Source organism: Alligator sinensis, unplaced genomic scaffold (genome assembly GCF_000455745.1).
Source record: "Alligator sinensis unplaced genomic scaffold, ASM45574v1 scaffold1698_1, whole genome shotgun sequence".
NCBI lineage: Eukaryota > Metazoa > Chordata > Crocodylia > Alligatoridae > Alligator > Alligator sinensis.
Genome location: NW_005843190.1, coordinates 71,315 through 94,782, shown reverse-complemented (window position 1 = coordinate 94,782; position 23,468 = coordinate 71,315). Strand labels below are relative to the sequence as shown.

Genomic DNA, 23,468 nt, shown 5'->3' with positions numbered 1-23,468 from the left:
TGAGCTAGTTGTTGATAAAGGCTGGGGACAGACATTCAAAAAGCCTGAGCCTGAATTGCTTCAATCTTTGCAGGTCAGTCTAACCTGGCTAGGCTGAATCAGTTTGTAACTGCACAGACATCCCAGAAATTCAGGCACATGCCTGCAATGGCTCAGGTTAGAAGTTGGGGGGTGCTAGAACAGCCCTCCTTTCCCATCCACGGTGTTGAGCTGAGGGGGGATGGCCAAGATGCTCTGATTAGGAAGGGGTCCTGTTTCCCCCCCCGACCAGCACAGCCTGGAATTGAGAACACAGTGTTTATTCCTTCATTAAGAAAACAACAGAGGGACATTACTGGCTACTTGTTGATTCTGCCTTTGTCCTGTCTGTCACAACATGGACCGTAGCCAGCATATGGTCTGCTAGCTAATGCTGAGAGGTGTCTGTGTAAGGCAGAAGGGACCAGGAAATCCCTGCTTAGTAGGGAATGGGGAGGGGAGAGGGAGAAGCTAGGCAGATGCCTTCAGTCTGTGCAGAGCTCCAGAGGGAGCAGAGAGGAGGGACCAGCCCTGCTGTGGAGCAGAGAGCCATGCCCAGCCCAGAGAGCATGTCAGGATGCTGGGGGAGTCTGGTTTAACTTAAATAAGCAAGGGGTCTGGGACAGACATTGCATAAACCAGTTTTACCCAAATCGGTTAAGTCTGATACTACATTCAATCAGGTTTATCTCCAACTGGTTTCAGCCATTTTCAAGCTGGTTTATGTGCACTGAACATTTGTTCAGTTACAGGTTTAAATGAGTTTCTGATCACTTAAACCAGTTTATGCATAATCTTTGTCCCTAGCCAGAGAGGTTAAGGGAGTATTAAGCTGTGAGAGAACCAAACATGCTATGTATCTGTATTTTATTAAAATCAATTTGAATATGCCTTGTTTATTGCTAGTTGCAGATCACTAAATCTGGGGATCTGTCCATGTGCACAAAAGATATATCTTCAATAATCTGAAGCAGTTACTGTGCTGTACTTTCTATCATGGTTCAGTACATAATTTCATGCTGGAAAAGGGAGGTAAATTTTATAATTAAGAAAGCTACCCAGAAAGGCCAACTATTTATTATGCATGCTTTAAATACATGTTTCTGAGGTGGAAGAAGGCTAGAAAGAGAAAATTGCACTCACTGTATCAGTGAGTCTGTAATGCAGAGATTAAATGCAAGTCTCCTTAATTAGTTTGTTGTTGGGCAAATGGTAAGGTACCCTACTTCTAATATCTCATTTTAAAAGAAGAACTGTTTTGTTAGAATGGTTTCTTATTGCTGGTTCATTCATATATTCTTTTATTGTCATTTATTGCATCAGAGAAACATGCTTGAAATTGCTGTCAAAGGCAAATTTCCCATTTTAATAATCATTCTTTATACCATTTGTTTGATCTCTAACATCTAAAGTAGAGTCCTTCTCAAGCTGTGCATATTTATTCATGAAATATATTGCACTCTATGCCCCCATGCAATGTAGTGAATATCATAACCTTCATTTTTTCTGTATCTAGAGCCAAATTTTGTTTTTAGCTGTGCTTGTGGCTTTTATGCCAAGGCAGCACTTAGCCCCACATTTCTGTTTTTCAGTGCTGTTTGCTTGGAGATTTCCCTGCTAGGGCATTTTTGTATGCAGTTACTTGTAAACAACTGTCCTACTTTTTCTGTATTGTTTAAGGAAGTGGTGTTTAAATGTGATGGTTAGAAAACTCCCTAAATATTAAGTGCAGTCTGCTGTTTGCCTGTCATTTTTGGTGATTTCTTTTTAGCTCCATGGTTCCATCATACTAAGTGAATGTCCTTGTACCCTGTACCATACTACAGCTTGGAAGCCAAGACATTTGACCTTTTTCATGTCTGTGTCACCTGTTATATTTATCACTCAGCACTGTGAGCCTTGAGAGCTTGATCCAGAGTTTACCAAAGTCAGTGGAAAGACTCCCATTGATGTTACTGGGCTTTGGATCATATCCTAAGAGAGGAGCAGCTGGCACCTTATCCATGGGAGAGCGCTGTTTGTCACCTCTAAATACATATGATGATAACAATAATGACTTAAACACTCAAATCTAAGTGTTATATTTGTATCTTTCCATAAAAATACCAAATCTAAGACATTTGGTTTTTGAAATCTTTAATTTGATTTTCTTATGGAGCTGAACCTTGGCAGGCCTCAGGACAAACATGGCAAGACTTAACAGAATGAGAAAAACCTCTTCCCTAATTAGAAGATCTCTGTGCTGCTGAATGAAGAGTGATGAAGAGAAGCATGGCAATACTGTGATATTTTAAAAACAAATTCTGCTGTCAAGCCGAGTATCATGTCTTGATACTGATAAATTGACATCCAATGGAATTTCACACTCCTGGTGGCACAGCTGTGTTGTCCCATGTCTTAAAGTACAACTTTGTCTTTACTATCCACTTTCATAAGATGTTTCTGGGAGTGGAAGTATGCAGTGATTGGTAGTCTTGCATAGGGATGTTTAACGGGCCCCAAAGCGAGTATACAAATAGGCATAAAAACAATTTTGAAGCAGTATCATAGAAAAATAGGCCCAGAAGGCATCTCGTGAGATCATCTATCCCAGTGGTTTTCAAATATTGTCACTGAGATTCTGCAAAGAGATTAAGGGTAATGGTGGAGCAGGCCAGGAGGTGGTGGGCTGCCATTGCCAGTCCAGGCTGCCTGGTTCCATGTCGGCTCACATGGCCCGCAGAGCCATGGGTAGGGGCTCTACAGCAACAGAAGTGATATGAAAGGGTTCCATGTCTAGCCAACTCCATGCTCAAGAAAGGATCAACCCTATCTAGACCAAAAGACTAGTTGGGAAAGTACTAGATGGGACAGTACAGCCTTTTTGGGATCTTTGTGCTCCACGTTAGGGGTGTGCGACGTGGGCCCTATTCGATTTGGATTTGGATTCAGCCCAAATCAAAGACAGTGATTCAATTTGTTGATTCAGATCACTGTCCCCGATTCGATTCGGGTCAATCCGAATCTGAAGATTCAATGCTGGTTGGGAGAATCAGTGATTCGGACATAGACACAGCTTTAACTGTTTTTTCTACATACCTCGAGGTACCAGTGCAGCCTGTGAATGCTGCGATGCTGGGGCAGATGGAGCTTCCCACAGGAGCATGGGGTGGTGGAGTGGGGGACCCATGTGCTTGGTGGTGAACCTGGAAGTGGACTGGATGTACTTCTGGTCCACTTCCGGGTCCACTAGGGAACACGCTGGGGGGCTCCCCTGCACCGTCCCAGCTCAGTGATTAACTACAGGGAGAACCCGGGTGTCCCCCCCAGACCCAGGGGGCACCAGTTGGTGAGCCAGGGGGGCACGAGGGAGCCCCCCAGCATGCTCTCTGGCAGACCCAGAAGTGGATTGGAAGTGCTTCTGGTCCACTTCTGGGTCTGCTGCTGTGTGTGCTGGGGAGCCCCCCGCGCTTCTGTGGGACACTCCATGTGCCCCAGCATCGCAGCACTCACAAGCTGCCTGGTACCTTGAGGTATGTAGAAAAAACATTTAAAGCTGTGTCTATGTCCGAATTTTTCTGAATCTTTCCAAATCGATTCTTAGGGTTCCGATTCGATTCGGAGATTTGGCCACTAAATCAGGGACTGAAGCTTCACACAGCCCTAGTCCACATGGGTTCCTGAGCACTCCAGGTTTCAGTGTAGTCATGCTGCCAGGGAATCCACAAATGGCTGCCTCTTTGAAATCCTGCTTATGGGAACTTCCCCAGACAACCTTTTGTTGTATTTCTTGCAAGATTTGGAAGTAGAGAAGGTATAATGCAACCTTCTCATTCCAAGCCTTCAAGACACATCCATGTGCAGGCTGGATTGACTCAGTTTGGGTGGGGAGGTAGGCTCTAGGACCTAGCTGTTGTTGCCACTACTTTTCCTAGCAGTGACACAGGAAAAATGCCCACTACCAATATTTTTTCCCTGCAGCAGCAGGGGAAAGCAACTGCTGCTGAAGCCCTCCACCGCTGAATGCCACTGAAGCCCTATGTCCACAGGCCAGATTAAATGGTTTCATGGACCAGATGTGGCCCAGGTGCTGTAGGTTGTCAAGTCCTGCCTTAGAGTAGTGGTTCTTAAGTACCTCTTGTGCTTCAAGATACATCTCAGATAATGCCAGCTCCTAACTTTCACTCATTTCTTGGCCATGGAAAAATAACAGAGCAATTGTCTGCTGCAAAGAATTCAGAAATACCACAGCAGATCAGAATTGTTGTGATACTACCAACTCCTTTTTTTAAATCTTGTGAATTGTGTGTAGGCATTTGCACACCTAATGGTGCTGCTGTTGTATAGCACCCTTAAAAGGATCTAAAGGCAGCTCAGGACATTAGTTTCATGCTCTTTTCCCCTTTTTGCAGATCATTGGAATTATATATAATGTTTATAATTATATATATTTATAATTATATATAATGTTTCACCAGGATGTAAATATATGTGTATATATTTCATAACATTATATTGAGACCTCTGGGATGTATGTTATTTCATATGCCCCATTTCCTTATAGTATCACATTAGTATTTTTCATTGATATTTTTACTACTACTGCCTGGATCCTTTTCATGTTGCAATATTAATACTGTTACTTATGTTTTAAGTATAATGACAGAGCCGGTAGACCACAATTATACAGTCTTTATCCATATGGTTTCCCAGAACTACTTTAACCGTGCTTGCAGGGCAAACATTCAGATGGGATAAAGGAAGACTTCCTGCAAAACAGCATTAAATACTGCTACTCGAATAGAACCAAGTGGTAGCTAGGCTTTTATAATACAAATATCAGGAGCTGAGGTCCTACAGATATCATGCTGCATACTCCTTTTGATTTATTTTGGTGCAGCACCATGAATTACACATGCCCCTGGAGTCTGGTGGGGCACTGTGACCACCCACAGGCGGCATCAGTGAGGGCAGCAGCCGGGGCATGGCGGTGGCAATCAGGGACCTCCTACAGGCAGCCGTGGTGGTGTCAGCGGCAAGGGGTGGGGTTGGCAAGCGGCGACTGCCCACAGGAACTGCTGGCAGTGTCAGCGGCACTTCTGTCAGGGGGTGCACCACCAACTTCAGGGGGTGCACGTGCACCTGCGTACGTCCCCGACATGTCGCCAGTGTGCAACACTTTCTATTATCATTTGTGATTCTGAACTAGTTATGCTGAATGTTACCGGATACTATTAATGCATCTCAATCTTAATATAATTTTTTGTTGGAGAATGCTATTTTCAGTTAGCAGATGACCTAGGCTGTTCACAGTCAATCAGTAATTTGTGCTGTATTGTGGAGTGTGGGAATAGGTGTGGCTGGCTGCATTGCTTTGGAATTTTGGAGTTTTGTATAGGGGTTTTGAACCGTTTTGGGTCAGTGTACCCTCGGTGGCCAGACGAGTCTGCCAGCGGCCAGGCAAGTGGGGCAAGGGGGAGATCCCCCCACACTGGCTGATTGGCAACTGGGGGTGGGGGTCCCCAAGCAGTCAGCTGAGGAATGGGGGGTGGGAGACTGGTGGAAGTGCCTGCGGTGTGACGGTGGTGCAAGTGCCGGCAGCGGCGCACACACTGCTGAGTCCCCCCTGAGGCCATCTCAAGGCCCAGGATAACATACTCATTTAATAAAAAAAAATATAGTGTAAAGTATCCATCAGCTGTTAGCCACTCTGTTGCCCTTCTTTCTTATGGGAATTACTATAATTGTATTGATAGCATCTTTGTCACTATCTTATGTCTTAGAAGTAATACAGTCATATATTTATATTGGCTACAACCGGCACCTGATGCTTTAGAAGGCAGCTGTCCCCTTCCTTTCCTAATAAGCCTAATCTTAGTGTACAGTTAGCTTTGCAGTGCTGTAGACAGTGCATATGTGTGGGAGAAAATTCCTTCCTGTACTCCACTGATCATTTTATAGTCTGAAGCAAGAAGGCTCTTTGTTAAAAAGAAGATGGGAAAGCCGTGATGGAATATTTAAAAAATCCATATAAAGGGAATGGAAAAAAGTAGAAGTTAATAGCAATGATTTTAAGTTACAAATTTAAAGATTTAGACAACTGAGTAGGGAGGCTAAATCAATCAATGAAATGCCAACAACAAAAAATGGTTAAAGACCATAAAAAACCTTTAAAAATATTAGCAACAGAAAAGTCAGGCACAAGTCCATTGCTAAACGCAGATGGTAAAATTATAGCAGTATTGAAAAGGAAATAATGTTCAGTGGATACATCTGTTCTGTTTTGCTTTGTTTTTTTAGATGAATGAATGAATGAAGCATGAGGGTATATAGATATAAAATGCTTCCACGTGATGTTGTGGATCGCATCTGTTCCATAGGAGGATGTAAGGTAGCATCTGCGAAATCTAAACATTTTCAAAGCAACAGGTCTGGATAACTTGGGAGTTAGCTGAGGAGGTTTTTGAACCTCTGATACTGACTTTTAACAAATATTGGAAAACTGGGGAAGTCCAAACAACTGGAAGACTGCCAGTGGAATTCCAAGATTTAAAACATACTGAGGGGAAGAACTGGAAGCTGTAGACCTGTTATTCTGATGTCAGTCTTAGGCAAAATAGTTAAATGGTCAGTTTGAGCTACACATATAATTCAGGCACTGAAAATGATATTATGGAAAGCAAGTCTTATCAAACTGGCCTGTCACCTCTTTGTGACAGCATTACAAATCTGGTTTATAATGGCTGTATTAATACAATATACCTGGATGTTTGCAAGGTACTTGACACAGGCATCTGACTTCTTGATTAGAAGACTTAGATTATATATGTAATTAAGAGAGCACACATTTGACAGATCTCACTAAGAGAAAAACTAACTCGCTGAGCGGTCTCGAACTGTTGTTATAATGGTGAAACATCAGTGAGTGGGACTGTTAACTGGGAGAATCCCTGAGGGGTTGGGTCTTTGTCCAAAGCTATAAAATAATTTTAATAAAGCTGTAGGTGGTGGCATAAAATATTTGCTGGTTAAGTTTGTAGATAACTGAAAAACTGATAGGATTGTAAATAGTAAGGAAGATAGGTTACTGTTACAGTATAGCCTGAATCATGTGGTTAAATGGTCAGGTTAAAAAATAATATTTTCATACAGCTAAATATGACTGAAAGGGGCCCTGGTTCAATTAATCCTGTCCCCTGCAGTTGCATCTTGCAGTCTTTCATAAATTTGCCAAACTCCATCTTGTAACCAATTGGATTTCTTGCCTTCACTGTTCATATTGGAAAGCTGTTCTGAGAACTCCTCTGATAGAAATTTTTTTCTAGTTGCCAGTCTAAATTTATTCATGCCCAGTTTATGCCCATTTGTTCTCTTACCAACATTATCTGTTAAAGAGCTCTTCTCCCTCCCTGTTTCCCTTTTTATTTATGAAGAGCAAACATGCTCATTTAGCTAGCTAAACAAACCAAGCTCCTGTAGTCTCATCTTGTAAGGTAGACTCTTCATTCTTTCAATTATCCTAGCAAGAGGTCCCTTCCAACCCTAATGTCTATGAATCTATGAAACTGAACATAGTATTACAGTCGAGGTCTCACCAGTTCATTGTGCATTAGCATTAATGGAAATACCTTGCCTGATCTGTGGTATGATTGTATTTGGCTCTTTATGCCTGCATCACACTGGTGGATCACAGACCTCTTGTGACCAGCTGGCACCCAAATATTTGTTATCTTGATTCCCAACAGAAAAGCTTTCATATTACAGCAGAAATGTCTGTTATTAGTTTAAGTTGCATGACCTTGAACTTTATACTATTAAATTTCATCCTATTTCTTTTACCATATTTATTCAAACCGATGACAACCATGAATTTAAGATGACACTCCAAAAATTAGTTTCTATACATGGAAAATTATAAGCAGAGTTCAGTTCTGGCCACTCATGTTCAAGAAATGTTAAGGCGGGGGGAACTCATCTTAGAATTGCGTAAATATGGGCCTTCAGTTCTTCAGGTCATCCAATTCATCCAATATATTCGGATCTTCCTTAGTGTTGAGACTTCCTCTCAAATTTGTGTCATTAGCAAATTTCATTAGCATACACCTTTTTATGGCAGTGAAAATAAATGCAAACAATACACCAGTGAAAATGAGTGTAAAGCAGTAAATGTGACAACAGAAAATACATGCTATACATACATGAAGGGAGATTGTGCATTGGTAAGCTCAGAAAAGGACTTGAGTATAATCATAGATAACTAGTTCAACATATACTGTCAATATATTTCTGTGGCTAAATGGACTAATGTGATTTTTGGAAATACAGATAGGAGAATATGATGTAGAAAAATAGGAATGTGATCTTGCCTGGAATTGATGAGAATTGATAAGAGCTATTGTAGAATACCATGTCCAAATCTAGTAGTCACATTTCCAGAAGGATGTGAAAATACTGGAGTTCAGAGTGTAAAGGAGATGTACAAAAATTAATCTAGGTGTTGGAAAATACATCTGATAGTGTGATGCTTAAGGTGCTCAAACTATTCAGCTTATTGAAACACTGTGTATGGATACCTCCACCTGATAAAACATCTGATAGATGAAGTCTTTTTGAACTTTTAATGGTATAACAAGATCATATGGCTGGATGCTGAAGCTGGACAAATTCAACCTTGAAATAGGGCACAGTTTAGAAGCTGTGAGGGAATTTAAGCTTTGAAGTAGCTTTCTAATGTAGGAGTATTGCAAATTGAGAATCACTTGAACTTTAAGACAAAATCAGATATCCAAGACTTGCTTTGATTCAGCTTCTGAGAGAATTCTTCACCTGTGGATATGGGATAGCCCCTTCTGGCCCTACAATCTGCGGTGTCTTTATACTCCCTTCAACCTATCTTCTCCTGCCTAGAAACAAAGCGATGAGGATGCTGTTGGGGTGCCCTAGACCATGCCTTTTGAGCACACAGGCCTGGGGTATGGTGCTAGGGGCATCACTAGGGTATCCTCAGGCCTCATTTCTGGGGTTAATGTGCAAAGCAGGCACAGGTGGATAGGGCTTATAGCCAGGGAAGAGAGCCCGTTCTCTGCCCAAGGTGGGGGATACCTTGCAAATCTATTACCCATGACTTTTATCAGTTACTGTTTCCTCAACAGTCATATGATTATTCAAACTAAGTCTGTGCTTATACATAGATTTTTTTCAATATTTGAACTTGAGCCAAAATATTCTGAATAATTTTATTGCCTCTCTCCCTTGTCATTGTATTGGATGTGACACTATCCCTGTAGGTGGCTTTGGAACGTGGAACTGGCAGGTGCCCCCCGGTCAGAGGGGCAGTGGCTGGAGACAGGATTCCAGCAGAATGCAGCTGATGTTCAAAGTAAAGATTTATTTACAAAACATTCTTAGAAGAGGACTTTGAAAGCTGAGAATATAAGTCCAGCTAAGAAAGCCAGGAAAGCGATACATTATATTTATGATCTGTCTGTGCCTATGCAAAGTAAACATTGGCGCAAGGTCAGCAGTGGTGCTTTCCAAAGTGGGGTTTTCAGGCTTTGTCTTTGCTGGAGCACATGCCTGAACGAGATTTGTGTATGGAATAAGTCCTATGGTTCAAAACCTTTTACTTTTCTTTCTGCAGGCAAAATTCTCCCTGAGTTATAAGACCAGTTCTTATCTGACTAGATAACACATACACATTTTCTCTCCAGTAATTGAAGATAAATCCTCTCTTGGATGTATATACATCAGTTACCTGATTAAAGCTCCCTAGAATGGGCCTCCTGTCCTCTCCTGTTTCTGGGTAGTTCAGATATTTCACTTCTCCTTGCCAATGAATGGCCAGGAAGGTTAAGAGAAACCTGTATACAAAGAAATACCCTGTCATGGTCAGAGTTACCTTTAAAAAAAAAAAGAAATGTTCTAAAGAAACACTGCATTGGCAGTGAGTACTTCCGTACCTTTTGAACAGCCTGGTCATCTGAGCATATGTATGAGATGAAAGTTGGCTCTACCAGTGTGATGTGCAGCCAAGTTTCAGTCTTTCTAGTGCACCAAACATTCCACTGAGGTTTCCTAGTTCTGTTTTGCAGGGAATTCAGCTTCATTTTAAAATTAAGACTTCAATTATACATGTGGAGGAGGCATGATTGCCTCCACAGGTGGTGGGTAGGTGATTTGGAAAGTGCAGTTGAGCAACACTTTTTCCAGTGTGTGTTGCTTTGCCTTTCATTCTTTTGATGGGATGATCAGCTGCAAGCCAATTGGCAGAAAGATACCGTAACACAGCTGAGGTTATCTAGCCCCTGATGATGGACAGTGTTGTTGCATGTACAGCTGCTCCTTTCGGTGATAGTGTACATTTTGATCCTTCAAAAGACAGCAGCCAAAGGTACATTTGATACTTGCATGCATGGAAAAGGATCTCTGGCAGCATGGACTAGGTTCAGAAAATGCATAGAGGTAAATGTTTCCACACTAACGGGTAGACTGTAAATTAGCGCACAAGTTTTAGGTGTATACCTAGTTATATATAACAAACAGTTGCAAGAAGAAAAAGTACAATAAAACCATTCACTTCCTGCAGCTGAGCTAAAACTCTGACTTGATTATTATTGGTATATCTAAAGTTCACAAATGATGAAACTAGAGAAGACTTATTGTTCTTACTGCCAAGTTCACTTTGTTCTCTTGATAAATGTCATGTCACAATGCAAACTGTAGTGCTTAAACAAATTAATTTAATAGGGGTATGGATGTAAGAGTGATATCAGAGGCCTTTTTAGCTGTCTGGTAATCAAAGCATTCATTTTCTCCAGATTTTCCTATATTAATCTCTATTCTTATGTCTTAGGTTTGTTGTTGATGTTACACACATAAGGGTTTTTTTAATGTTTTAATTCTTAAAGTTAAAATGTGTGTGTTTGAAACTAAAATCTTCACAAGTTTTCATCAACCCTGAGGTATTTAACAGTAGGTTTTCTTTATTCAAATATTTTTTGCATACACTTTGTTCTAAAAAAAGGCAGGTTAAAGTTTACATAACCTGTACAGTGAGTGAAATTTGGCACTGGGGGGGGCGGGGGGGGGGGGGGGGGGGGGGGGGGGCCAGTAAATAGCATCTACCTTCTTAACACACCGAGAGGGAGAGAACATTTCTGGAAAGAGCTAAAGGAATTGCTGAAATAAGGATTATTTCTGCAGAACAGAGTCAGGGTCTGGTAGATAACTTCTGTATGGTCATTGGGTTTTCACTTGGAAAAGAACACTGGTGAGACCTGCGGACTAATTAACAGATGAAACCGGTATTGATCTTGGAGGAAATTGCCTTCATTCACCTTGTATTAAATTATGAAGTTTATATGCATAAGAATAAAAAGCAAGATAATGTACTGTAGGGCAGAATCTTGAATTCGCAGAGGGTTGACCTATAAGGCTGAATTAGGTCTTTTCCCTGTTTCTTTATCTTAGAATGAACTAACTCGAGGTGGGAAATGCAAGATTGTCAAAGGGAGATGCACATCCAAAATAAAACTTGTTCTCTGTAGCAGTCCAAGATATTAGACTGGAATAGGCCATATGCAAACACTGTAGCCCTTGAAGCTAAATCCCAAGGTAGATTTGGCTCTGTTTCTGGCTCACTGCTGTTGCTAGAAGCTGGCAAAAGCCCCACAGAACTAAGCTGAGCTGTTGACTGTTACTTACAGGCTAGAATTAAGGCTCTTATTCAGCTGTCCAAGGAGTACTGCATTTTCCTAGTTTTAGATGTCGTCTTAGTTTCCCAAGTGAGGTGTCTTAGTCTCCTGTTCAACCAAGTAAGGCTGCTGAGGCTAGTTCTGCCTACAGTGGGGAGGGAATGGTGACTCTTGCAGTACCCACTTATTCATGAGGTTGAGTAAAGAGGCATTAGAGGATGTATTCACCAGCCAGGATAACTGGCTGGGTTTACAAGGAAAAGAAGTAGCTTTGCAAAAAAGGATAAAAATACCTTTCCTTTTAGGGAAGAAATTGTGACCAAAATTCTCTGATCTGCCTCTGGGGTGGTACCTGTCACCCTTTGCTCAAGTAGATTGACTGTGCCCTTACTATCCCTTTTTATTTTCTTTCTGCCTTTCTTCTCTGGCCCATCCTTGCTACAGGATCAGACTAGACTGTAGAAAGAACAATAAATTGGATGCAGGTGGACAGCGGTTACATAAATTTAATTGTGCAGTTACTCAGTTGGGTACAAGCACATCTTTGTGTGCCATGTTGTAGCAGGTGATAAGGAGTTTTATTCTAGAAGATAATGAAAAGGAAACTCCTAGTGCAAATGAATGCTGAGCTTTTATTCACCCATGGGAAAGAACAAACAAATGACTCAGTTCTCTGGGACAGGTGGGTATTTCAGTGAGAGAGTGGTTCAGGTCTTTTTATGTAATATAGTCTTCAAAAGTCCCTTCTTATGGATATCACAGTATATGAGAGTATTCAAGATGGATTTAAATTACAATATATGAAGTTTGTCTTAGCTGTATCCCATTTTATTTTGCATTCTATTGTTAGGAGGTTTATAGTGTTTGTATGGCTTGGAATATAATAAGATGTCTGAATCTCTAAGAGATTAATGTTAATGATAAATTACAAGAGTGAGCTAATGCAAGCTAATGTGCCCAGGCTGATGTGGTTTAAACACAAATACTGTTCAAATGAGGCAGAAGTTTTAGAGCCAGGTGCTACACAGCCACATGCTGGAAGTGAGTGACCACACTGATCGCTTTAAAAGAACAATCATTTGCCTTGAAGCATCTTTATTAGCTTTCAGTAAAGAGAAAAAAAAAGCTGAATTTCATGCATAAGGGAGTGTGTGTAGTTTCAAAGAACCTAGTGAATCAATATTCTAGACCAGTTCTTGTCTCATGTTGCAGATATTTATAGAAAGAGAACAGACTGGAGGTACTCAGCAAAATAACAGGGAAAAATATAACACAGAGGATTTCAATCTTACCCTTCTCCATCACAGAGTCAAAACACCCTGCCAAAATCCTTTGGCAACTATAGATCCAATATATAATGTAACAAATAGTTACATTTAACAATATTTGTAGTATTATTAAACATGAATAATGTTTGTCTACATTGATGCTCTATTATTTAGATAAATGTAAGCACCACACTACAAATGACTCATCCTAACTATCTGGCATGTGCACTGAATTGCACAATTTCAAAGTGTACTCAGGCCATCCTCTAATAAAGAGAGTAAGTATTAGTTTGGAGAAAAAATGATGGCTGAAACAGGGACATATCAATCATACATTCTCCTTCTGGTCAGCTTTGGCCAAAGAGTTCATGCTCTTTGTCTTGAAGGCTCATCCATCATTTTGGTATGGATAAGTTGCAATAACAGGATAGGGGCCTGCCTACTAATTCCTACACTTAATCAGGATTATATTTATACAGACAGTAAATGAACAGGCATAGTTTGTATAGATTGTGACTACCTATCTGTATATGATTATAGAATCATAGAATCAAATGGGTGTTTTTACGCATGCTCCAGGGTGGAGGCGGGGCACTTTAATTCAAGCAGCTCACAGAGCTCTAATTAAAGTGCAAGCAATGCCTGCAGCATCATATGTATTCAGCATCCCACACTTCAAAATGGCAACAGAGGTGCTTTAGATAAAGCTTGTTTGATGTTTAAGTCTGCTCTGACACGTGCTAATTATTATGCATCAGAGCAGAGGTCTAGCACATATATAGATGCCCCAAAAATGAGGGTTGGAAGGGACCTCAGGAGGTCATATAGTCCAACCCCCTGCTCAAAGCAGAACCAGCCCCAGCTAGATCATTTCAGCCAGGTCTTTGTCAAGCTGGGCCTTAAAAACCTCCAAGGATGGAGATTCCACCACCTCTCTAGGTAACCCATTCCAGGGCTTTACCACCCTCCTAGCAAGAGGGTTTTTCCTAATATCCAATCTAAACTTCCCTTGCTGGAATGAACTTGAGACCGTTGCTCCTTGTTCTGTCATCTGCCACCACTGAGGACAGATAATAAGTTTATAAGTTTATAATTATATAGATAAGTCTCTTCTTATTTTAATATAATTCACATTTTTTTTGTTACAATATTCCTTCACATTCCAAATAAAAGGGTTTTCAGCAATTGTCTATAAACTACCAAAGAACTACAGAAACAGCTATCTGCAATGGCATTTACAGCCCTAGGCTATCCAGTTACCAGTTTGTATCCACAAAATGGTGCTCTTGTTGGGTGTATGGGAGACCCTGTAGAGAACAAGAGCCTTGTCAAGTGTCAGTGGAAAGCCTGCATATTTCTGACAACACTGTTGATTGGGTTTAGTGGAATCCAAAGGCTGGGGTTTTCTGCTGTGTTCATTTTCCTTATTATCTAGCGAGTCTTGTGTTTAATTGTTTGTCTTGTTTTCAGATGACACTGGATGTCCTAGCAGCCAATCAGTATCCCCAGTTAAGACTCCTTCTGATGCTGGAAACAGTCCAGTTGGTTTTTGTACTGGCAGTGATGGAGACTATAACAGAAAGAAATTTAATGCTGGGACTATGAGTGAAGGAAACCCACAATTAGCTCGATATAAGAAAGAAACAAAGGCAAGCCTTGTAAAGCCAGGTAAGTACATTTTCAACTATTTAATGTTGTTAACCTCTGTACTTAGTGTATAAAAGATCAAGAAAAGTGTGTTTACCTGGGGACACAGCTCAGTTAGTGAACAAGAATAACCTCACCCTTTCCATGTGATCATCTGTGGGATTTAAAGACTAGTGGCTTCATGGTGCAGATACAGTAATCTGAGATCTTTATATAAATTTTTAGCCTAAGTGTGATGTAAAGTATGAATTGAAGTGGATTTTTTCCCTTGTTGTGGAAATCTCAACTATTTTGTCATTTTTCCCTGTTACATATTCAATAAATGAGGGGTACATGCTGTTTTTGATAGATGAAGTCATTTGGAGTAGACTTTCTATGGCATTTATGTGCCTGTCTAGATTCCTGTTTTCATAACTCAGCCTTTTACTGCGTGGACCTGAGTGCATGGAACATTAGTGAGAACTTCAGGCAGAAATCCAACAGGATAATTTGGCTATTTTTTTGTTTTTAGACACTAATGTAATAAAACCCAAAATGTGAGTTTCATTAAATGTGAACTGTTTGGACTACATGGTCTTTGGTGCAAAGATTACATAAGGTAGGTAAGTGAAATTGGGGTTGGGAAGTGTTCCAGCCTCCTTTCTTAATTGATTTTATGCAGTTGCTTTTTTAAAAGTTGTTTTTAATCTTCTCCAATTGTTCTAATCAGTATTGAGTGAAATAGGCAGAGTTCAGTATAATTGCTGGTATGATCAACTGAAATGTTTTCTCAGTAATGTTACACAGTAATGAGTAGTACTGCTGAGTCAGTAGAGCAGGACTGTGCTTTCTGAATGACTAGCATAGTTTTAGAGATCACTGTGTTAACTAAGGGTATGTCACTCGTATGAAGAGTAAAACTGAGGTCTCTGATCATTTGGTCATTAAATTTTTTTTCAAAGTTCCTGACCCTGTATGCTCAGAGCCAATTAGAGCTTTGACATTAATTTCTATAAGCATAGGATCAAGCCCTAGCATTGAGGTGTTTGCTGAACATACTACTCAAATGCCAGTTTAAATTCTACAACCAAATTCCAATTCAAGTAGTCCAGGGGAAGTTTTCCTTCTTAAGCCATTGCACTGATGTGCTGTTAAATAGATAAAATGCTACAATCTGAAAGTGGATTTTAGTAGTAGTAGTGTGGGTTGAGTTTAATCACAGTTGTAATAATAGAGGCCACCACCCCAAAATATGTACCTGTAGAATTTGCCATGTAGATTGAATGGTTCCTGGGGGACTGACATCAAATGGAAGGGGTAGCACAGGGGTGGTGAACATGTGTGTGTACGTGGTTTTGAGGGGAACAGAAGTAAACATCAGAACGCTGGACAGGAAAGCTAGGGACACAAGAGCTGGGACCTTGGCCCTCAGAAAAGCAAGTGTGTACTGGAAAAAGGACATGGCACTGTGAGCAGTGCTGTTGTCTTTTGCTGCCTCATTTTTGTTATGGTTATAGAAATAGCATTTTGAACTTTCTTTGCAAATGAGGAAAGATGTATGAAAATCTGTGATCAGATCCTGTAACAACCTGTAAGTTCCTAATTTTTTTACTAGGTGTTTCAGTTAAAAAGGGTTATAATATAATCAATATATGGCATAAGTGATTTGGAATAGTCATCTCAAACATAGGTCATTGAAGCCTAGTTAGGTCTTTTATTTTGTTTATGCGTAATTATTAACATAAAATATTGTGGGAACGATTTCAATGAGTTGAAAGAAAAAGCTGTTTTGGGTTTTTTTTGTGTGTCAACCAGTGACCTTCAGATCTTGAGTTAAATAGTATATGCCTATGAAAGAGAGGAAATTTATACCTCTAAAACTGCTTTCCTGTGATTTTAAGGTCCTCTGCCTTGTACTCTACTAGAGCTGGAGAAAACTGCATATTCCTATTTTAAAAGGGAATGTCTGCGTTTGTAATGCTTTAAGGTTTCTGTTTTTAGGTCTTGGCTCAGGAAATATTGAACCTTAAACTATACATTTTTCCAAGACTAAACACCATCTGTACTGTATCTTCATGGACCAATGTACCTTTTGGAAAAGAATTTAAATACAAAACATATATTTGTTTGAGGCAGAGGCATAACAACACAACCAAGCACATCGGGCAGCTACAACGCACAGGGGCAACAGCAACCTCCAGCTGCTGCCAGGTCATTAGCCCAAGTCATCCTGTCTTAGTTACATTATTGGTTTGAGAGGTGTTTCTGTTTAAAGTGACTAAGTAGGATGGCTGAAGGAGTGAAGTCTAGTGAGTACAGCACAGAAGTCAATCAGAGCTGACTGATAAATGTGCTGTATAGCATGGATATCACCACCTATTTATATGCGGGTAGGGATGAACTGTGCAGTATTTGTAAAGCACTCTGGAATTCTTTTTTTGATAAAGAATCCTATGTACATGAAAGAGATTATTATCATTTTTGTCATGTTAACAGATGTCATTGTTTTAAATTATTCCATTTAAATTATTCTATGACAAGAAGATAGTAACCTCATATTAATGATTAGAAAGGGACTTCTTTTAGATTGCTGGTATTATGTCAAGTCTATGTGGATTGGTTTTCTTTGGATTTTTAAAAGAACCACACTTTCTTTTTAATAGAAGTATTATTTTGGATAACTGAAGCACAAGTTCTATCAACATTCACATACTCACCCACTCATTCTAGGAAACATAATGATGCCATTGTTTTTAAATGCCTCAACATTTCCTGTTCTGATTGCCAATATCAGCCATAGATCAGTCAGCAACAGATATTCTTTCATTAAAGTCAGTAAACTTTTTCTATTAAGCTCAGGCACATCAGCTGTTGTGATGTGTGAGAGGTACTTATGGACACATTTGATTCTTACCAAAAGTGCGTCAAAGATCCCCCTGCCAACCATCACACCCTTCCTGGTGGAATAATAAAAATCAGTTCCTGGTTGGCCAGGAAGGATAGTCTTGAAATGGGAAGAGTGATGGGGAATAGCTGGGTGTTATCCTCTTCCTTCTGGTAGTATGGTCTTACAGGATGCCTTTTTTAAAATTCGTCTCTCCTGGTGAGATCCACTTATTTTTTTAAGACCTGTATGGGCAAGAGTTTCTGCTAACTCTCACACTCTAGATCCCTGTACAAAGATCTTTCAGCCTGATTTAACAAAACATACGTTAAAAAACAGTGGGAGGGAAGTAGGAGTAAGTACAGGAGTAACAGCTCTAAATCTATTCCAGTATTTAAGATATTTTATAAGTACAGTTTATACAACTTAACCTGTCATTTATTTTTAGTTATTTATATAAAGCAATTAATGTGCCCCAATCCTAATAAAAACTACTGGTTTTGTGTAGGATTTCGTAGGATTTCTACAGAGGTAGCCTAAAACTGACTGCTTACCAGGGGCTACAAATAAAGAGCTAAAACTGTCCTGCACACTGCCTCAGTTTACAGATCATGCATGCAGTGCTTCTCTGTAATTATATATCAATGTATCCCTTCTGAATGCTACTTTATTGGCAATTTGTCCCTTTCAGCATTGTTTGCTTGGAACATGCTGTATCCCAGAAGCAACACTCACACAAATATTTAGATAATTTTGGAAATGTCAGTGTAGGATAGCTTTAGACTAAGCCTTTGGGACTTTGTCAGCTTGTTCCCAGGCTACTGTCCAATACTTTTTTGTTATGCTGCTATCTGTTCATCTCATCTGTATTTTCTGCCTTTTAAAGAATTAGCATTCCCTCCCCCTTACAGCATAAGATGTGAGCATGTTGTATTAAGCCATCTCTGGCTTTTGAAGTAATAAAAAATGCAAGCCGTAAGAGTCATTCATAATGTATGTTGTCTGCCTAGTGAACCACACTTAATTTTGCAGGACATTATTGCTGTCTCTTGATAAACCCGTGACTGGAAGTTTTATAAACTTAGAAATGTTACTCGTTCATCATATTTTAATGTATTGATCATGCATTACATTTGAAACACAGTTGTGTTTTTACAAATGTCTTTCAAAGCCAGTTTAAAAAGAGGCCATCAACAGCAGCTCATACACAAAAGAAATCAGACAATATGCAGGTAGCAACATGCAGCCCAGGGATGGACCTGGCATGCAACATCAGACTCGGCCTTCGGGAACTGCCCACAGGCCCCAAGTGGCAGTGGGGCTGGCAGCAGGCTTAGCTCCCTAGATGCTGCTACTTGGCTTCTGCAATTAATATTTTTTTCTTCATCCTGTCTCTTAAAAGCAAGGTGGATACTATATATGGGAGTGTGGTGTGTGTGACAGAACTTGCTAATTGTTCTTAGTAGTAAAAACAATAGAAAATGTGTTGCCGGGCACCGTTCTGGCAGAAGAATGGTGTACAAGGCACGTGATAACAGTGGTGTAACTAGTGTGGGGTGAAGGGGGCAGCAGCCCTGGACGCTGACTGGAGGCGGTGGGGCAGGGAAAAATAGCAACTTGTACCGCATCTGCACAATCATGCCAGCAGCATGGTGTTATTGCTGCCCCCGAGCATCCTGCTACCCCAGCTAACTTGTTACACCTCTTCCTAATAAGTCTCATCTCTGATTCCCTGAGTCCCATTTAGAAAAGTGGCACCTAGTCTGCTTCCTTTCAAGAATTGTTTCTTTGAGGTCCCTTCTGTGAGTTCTGTGGGAAGGGCCCTGTGAATAAGAGTTTACCAGTCTGATGTTTACAGTTCAGCCAAAGTTTGAAATGTATAAGCAAATTTCTAGAGACATGAGATTGGGGGAAGAATCATGGGGATTTGTTATGCAGCTGAATTGCAGATGCCTTTTAAAGGACATCTAATATTTGCCCAATAAAGTTGCCCAAGCCTGTATTCACTTTTCATTGACTACATGCAACTATGGACTGCCTTCCTGTGCTGAGGACCCATCTTCATGTTCTTGCTTTTACATTGTCATGGCCATCTTCCCGTGTGGGTGAGCTGAGGCTCTGGTTGGAATAGCTGTATTGGGGTACATGAAAAATTTTAAAGAGTTTGTGTTGAGCAACATGAGGCATAGCTCCCCATTTTTTCCCAATAGGCTCCTTCACTTCCTCCTCAGTAGTGCTCAGTAGTTACCTCATCAGCCAGGTGAGGGCTACAGTGGGAAATTCGTTCTATTCGTTGGCTGTAGTTGAATCTGATTAAACTGGAGACATTTTGAGCACTGCCACTGTAACAGATTTAATTCCAGTAATAACAATCAGTTAGAATCAAGCTGTTAAAATGGTTTATTCCATTTTACTGGATACTATTGGAAATATTTGCAAAGCACTTTTACTGCATAAACCATCCAGCTTTGTAAGAGACGGGGAGGCCGGACGGGATTCTTTAAATAAGCATGGCTAGCATCACACTAGACCAACTGGTCTGTAGTTGCAGCTTGTGTTTGTCCTGCTCCTGTCCTGCTTCCAGTATCTAGGTTCTGTCATTTTAGTCCTGAGGCGTATGAGTGGATAAAAAAGTTTAATGGTTGCTAACCATTTTAAAATACAGTTCAATTTGTAATCGCACTGAATAATGTTACACTTGCTGTACAGTGTTATAATCATCCATTCTGGTTGTATTGGTATGAATATTTGTCAAGTAACAACTGGAATTAATAAGAAAGATATAAGCCTTCCAGGATGTGACTGATAAAGTCCATGGTGGCAGATTTGTGAAATCTAAGGGATATTAATTTTCTTTTTTTAGGCCAATTTTTAATGTGGTAAATTTCTCATGAGTGACTACTGTCCTGGTGTCCACTGGTCTGGGCACTCAGAAGCTGTGGGCATCTCTTTGCAGCTAGCACTGAAAGGAGCTAAGTGGCTGAGAAAGCTGCACAGTGTTTCCTGAGCTAGAGAACCAGACAGACAGTTTCCCTAGGGCATCTTCTTCTCCAGTTCCTGTTGTAACAGTCAAAAGGAGGCCAGACAGGAGACCAGGAAATGTAAGCCAGGTTATTAGTATTTAATTGCCCTGCCAATTTTGTCTGGTATCTCATCGTTGGGAGCCCAGGACTGTGTTCTTGGATTTATGCTATTCAAAGCAAAGTTAGTAGTGGTAATAAGTTAATGAGAGTCCAAGATATAATCATGGGTAAGCCCTCTGATTTAGCTTATACTACTGTGACATGGCTGGATAGCTCGACTGATCCTGTGTCAGCTCAGCTCCCTGTGCTCAGTATGATAAGGCAGAAATATGAACTCTGGCTCCAGATAGTGGGTGCTCCATTCCAAAACCAGGTGAGTGTACCTGTGAATTTTAGGAGTAGATTATGCTAGGAACAAGTGTGTTTTCCTACTCACCCTACAGAACTCACCCATTCAGAACTGAATGTTGCCCACAGTTGCCGAGGGATAAAATGACAGGTTTAGAGGTTCGGTGGGGGGGGGGAGGCATGTTTTATTAAAGTCTTTATACAACATTTGTCTCTTACATTTGGGTGGCTTTGGCTTGTGCTTTGTTTGTTCCGAATTGCTGCAGACAATAGAAAAAGTAATATAACTGTTTGATGTTCAGACAAAGATACTGAATGTACTAACTTCAATAGTTGCTATGTCATGGGAAGGGCTTCATTGTTCTTAAATAACAACAAGTTGTACTTTCACCTATCATGCTGAAATTCATTGTAAAATGGTGGTAGTGTAATTTTTATGTGACTGTATTCTAAAAGCAGAGTCATCTTGTTCTATTGTAAAAGAGCTGTACTTGGTTGTGGTCTGACAGTCCCTCCTGATACAGTCCCTAAAATAAATTATGATGCTTGATGTTTTTAATTTACAGGTTCCTGAAGGGGAGGTGGGACTGAGGGGAGAGACTATGTTACTGTAATATAATTAGATATATCCCTTTCTGTTGTCCTTTTTTAGTGTTTCAGTTACCCAAGAGTCATGTCACCCAAAGGAGGTACAACTGGAAACAGTGGGATTGCAAAGAACATAGTATCTGGTCATAAATGTGGGCTTTAATAAGGGAATTGTGTCTTCCACCAGTGCTGCAATCCTTTCTGTATGCGCTTAAGTTTACTTGTAGAAAAGGCATAAGGATTAATGTTTAATTCTTGGAAGCATTCAAAGAAGTCGGATAACTGGATGGTGTTGAATGGGTATGTTCATTTCATGCTGATTTGTTCACTGGAATTGCAGAACAATGCATTAAAGCTAACTCCCAAGCTTACTTAAATATTGATGTTATAACATAAAAATATACATGAATAGTGAACTGAATGTCAGAAGACATTGTTTATAGGTTTTGGAACCTCCTGCCTGCGCTCGCTGGTTTTATGTATTTCTCAACTATTTTAATTGATTAATATTTACTAGTTTATTGGTGTATTTGTTTGTACTGACAGTCAATTTTGAGAAGAGAATAATGCGCATGTGGTTCCCAGCCTTTCTGGACTGCAGACCGGATGATTGGTGTTGGATTGGTCCGTGGGTCAGTTCTGGTGCATGGGATTGGTCCGTGAGCCCGACCCAGCATGAGATAAACACAGTCACCATCCAGCACCTTGCTGCAGCCCCATGCACCAGATTGGGCCCTGGGCCCACTGCTCCAGCCTTGTGTGCAAACCTGGTCTGGCACACAAGGCCATATCATCTGGCCCGTAGAGCTTGGAAGTTTGGTGGTAGGGAAATGGTGCCAGTGTTAACTGCCACTGTTTCCTGCTGCCAATTTTCAGACCTTTGGGAAGCCCCATGGGCCAGATGACATAGTTCAGCTGGCTGGATCTGGCCTGCTGACCAGGGGTTAAACATCACTGCATTAGACAATAGGTCGTGGTTTTCAAGGGCTTCCTTCCTACTTTTTAGAATGTCCCTTTTGCATAAAAAGAGAGGGCACGGCTGCATGTGCCACACTTGTTCAACATGAGCATGTGCTATGCTTGTTAAATATACCAACTAATGCTGGGTGCAAACAGGACATAGGAAATGGCCCTTCATTCAAATGCAGTGGTACCCACAGTGTGCACCCTACAGACTGTCCTCTTGTTGATCTTCTTTTTGATTCATATGTGGACTTCAAAACCAGATCCGGAAAGCTGATGTTTGTCAGATCCTTTCTTATATAGTATCTAGCAAATTCCAGTTATTTTTGACAATACTCTTAATCTTGTTTGCTTTGCTTTACTATGTTTTTCCCTTTCCTATTGACCTTCTTCGAGTGGATGGTGCCTACAGATGAAGCCAATCAGTGTTTTCAGATAGCGTGCAGCCTGTGCAGAGTTCTGCTGCATATTTTACTGATAGGCTGCATTTTACTTCTACGTCTGTTGCTATGGAGCTGTGTAGATTTGCTTACTTGGCCCACTAACACAAGAAGTTATTAAAGGCTCTGTCTCCATGGATACACCGGTATGAAAGTATACTTCACAGAGATTAAAATACACATAAAAGAAAAAGATGCACCATGTTGATATAAGTCTGCACTCATGACTGTTCCCAAAGCTTGCTTCCTAGAGATGATCATGGGCAATATCACAGTTGAAGGGATTTGGGATACATAACTTTTTATACTGGAGTCACTGATATAGTTATATCAAGATAAGCAGGGACCTGAACCCCAACACATCCGAAATGCTCTTGCCACCAGGGTATTAGGAATTGCAGTTTGGGCTCCCACCATTGCTCCTGCTCCATTTTGTGTAAATACTTAAATAAGTATCGAAGGAAGAACTGCCGTCTACGACTCACTCAGCTGAGGTGAGTACCCTAACCATAGTGCTGTAGAGTCAGCTCTGTCTCTTACCCTGCCCCCACTGAATATTTAATTATTTATACAAAGTGGGACAGATACAGCAAGGCAGGCTGAGAGAGCCTTTCCCAGCATACCCAGTTCCTGGTGAT

General features: G+C 40.6%; 1 protein-coding gene across 1 annotated transcript in view; it reads left to right on the top strand.

Moving 5' to 3' along the window:
• The window catches only part of SYBU (syntabulin), a 58,017-nt gene that overhangs the window by 5,989 nt on the left and 28,560 nt on the right, over positions 1-23,468 (top strand). Inside the window, exon 2 of the mRNA XM_025194398.1 lies at positions 14,429-14,626. Coding sequence (XP_025050183.1) covers positions 14,560-14,626 — 67 coding nt within the window. The 5' untranslated portion in view covers positions 14,429-14,559. The remainder of the gene's footprint in view (positions 1-14,428; positions 14,627-23,468) is intronic.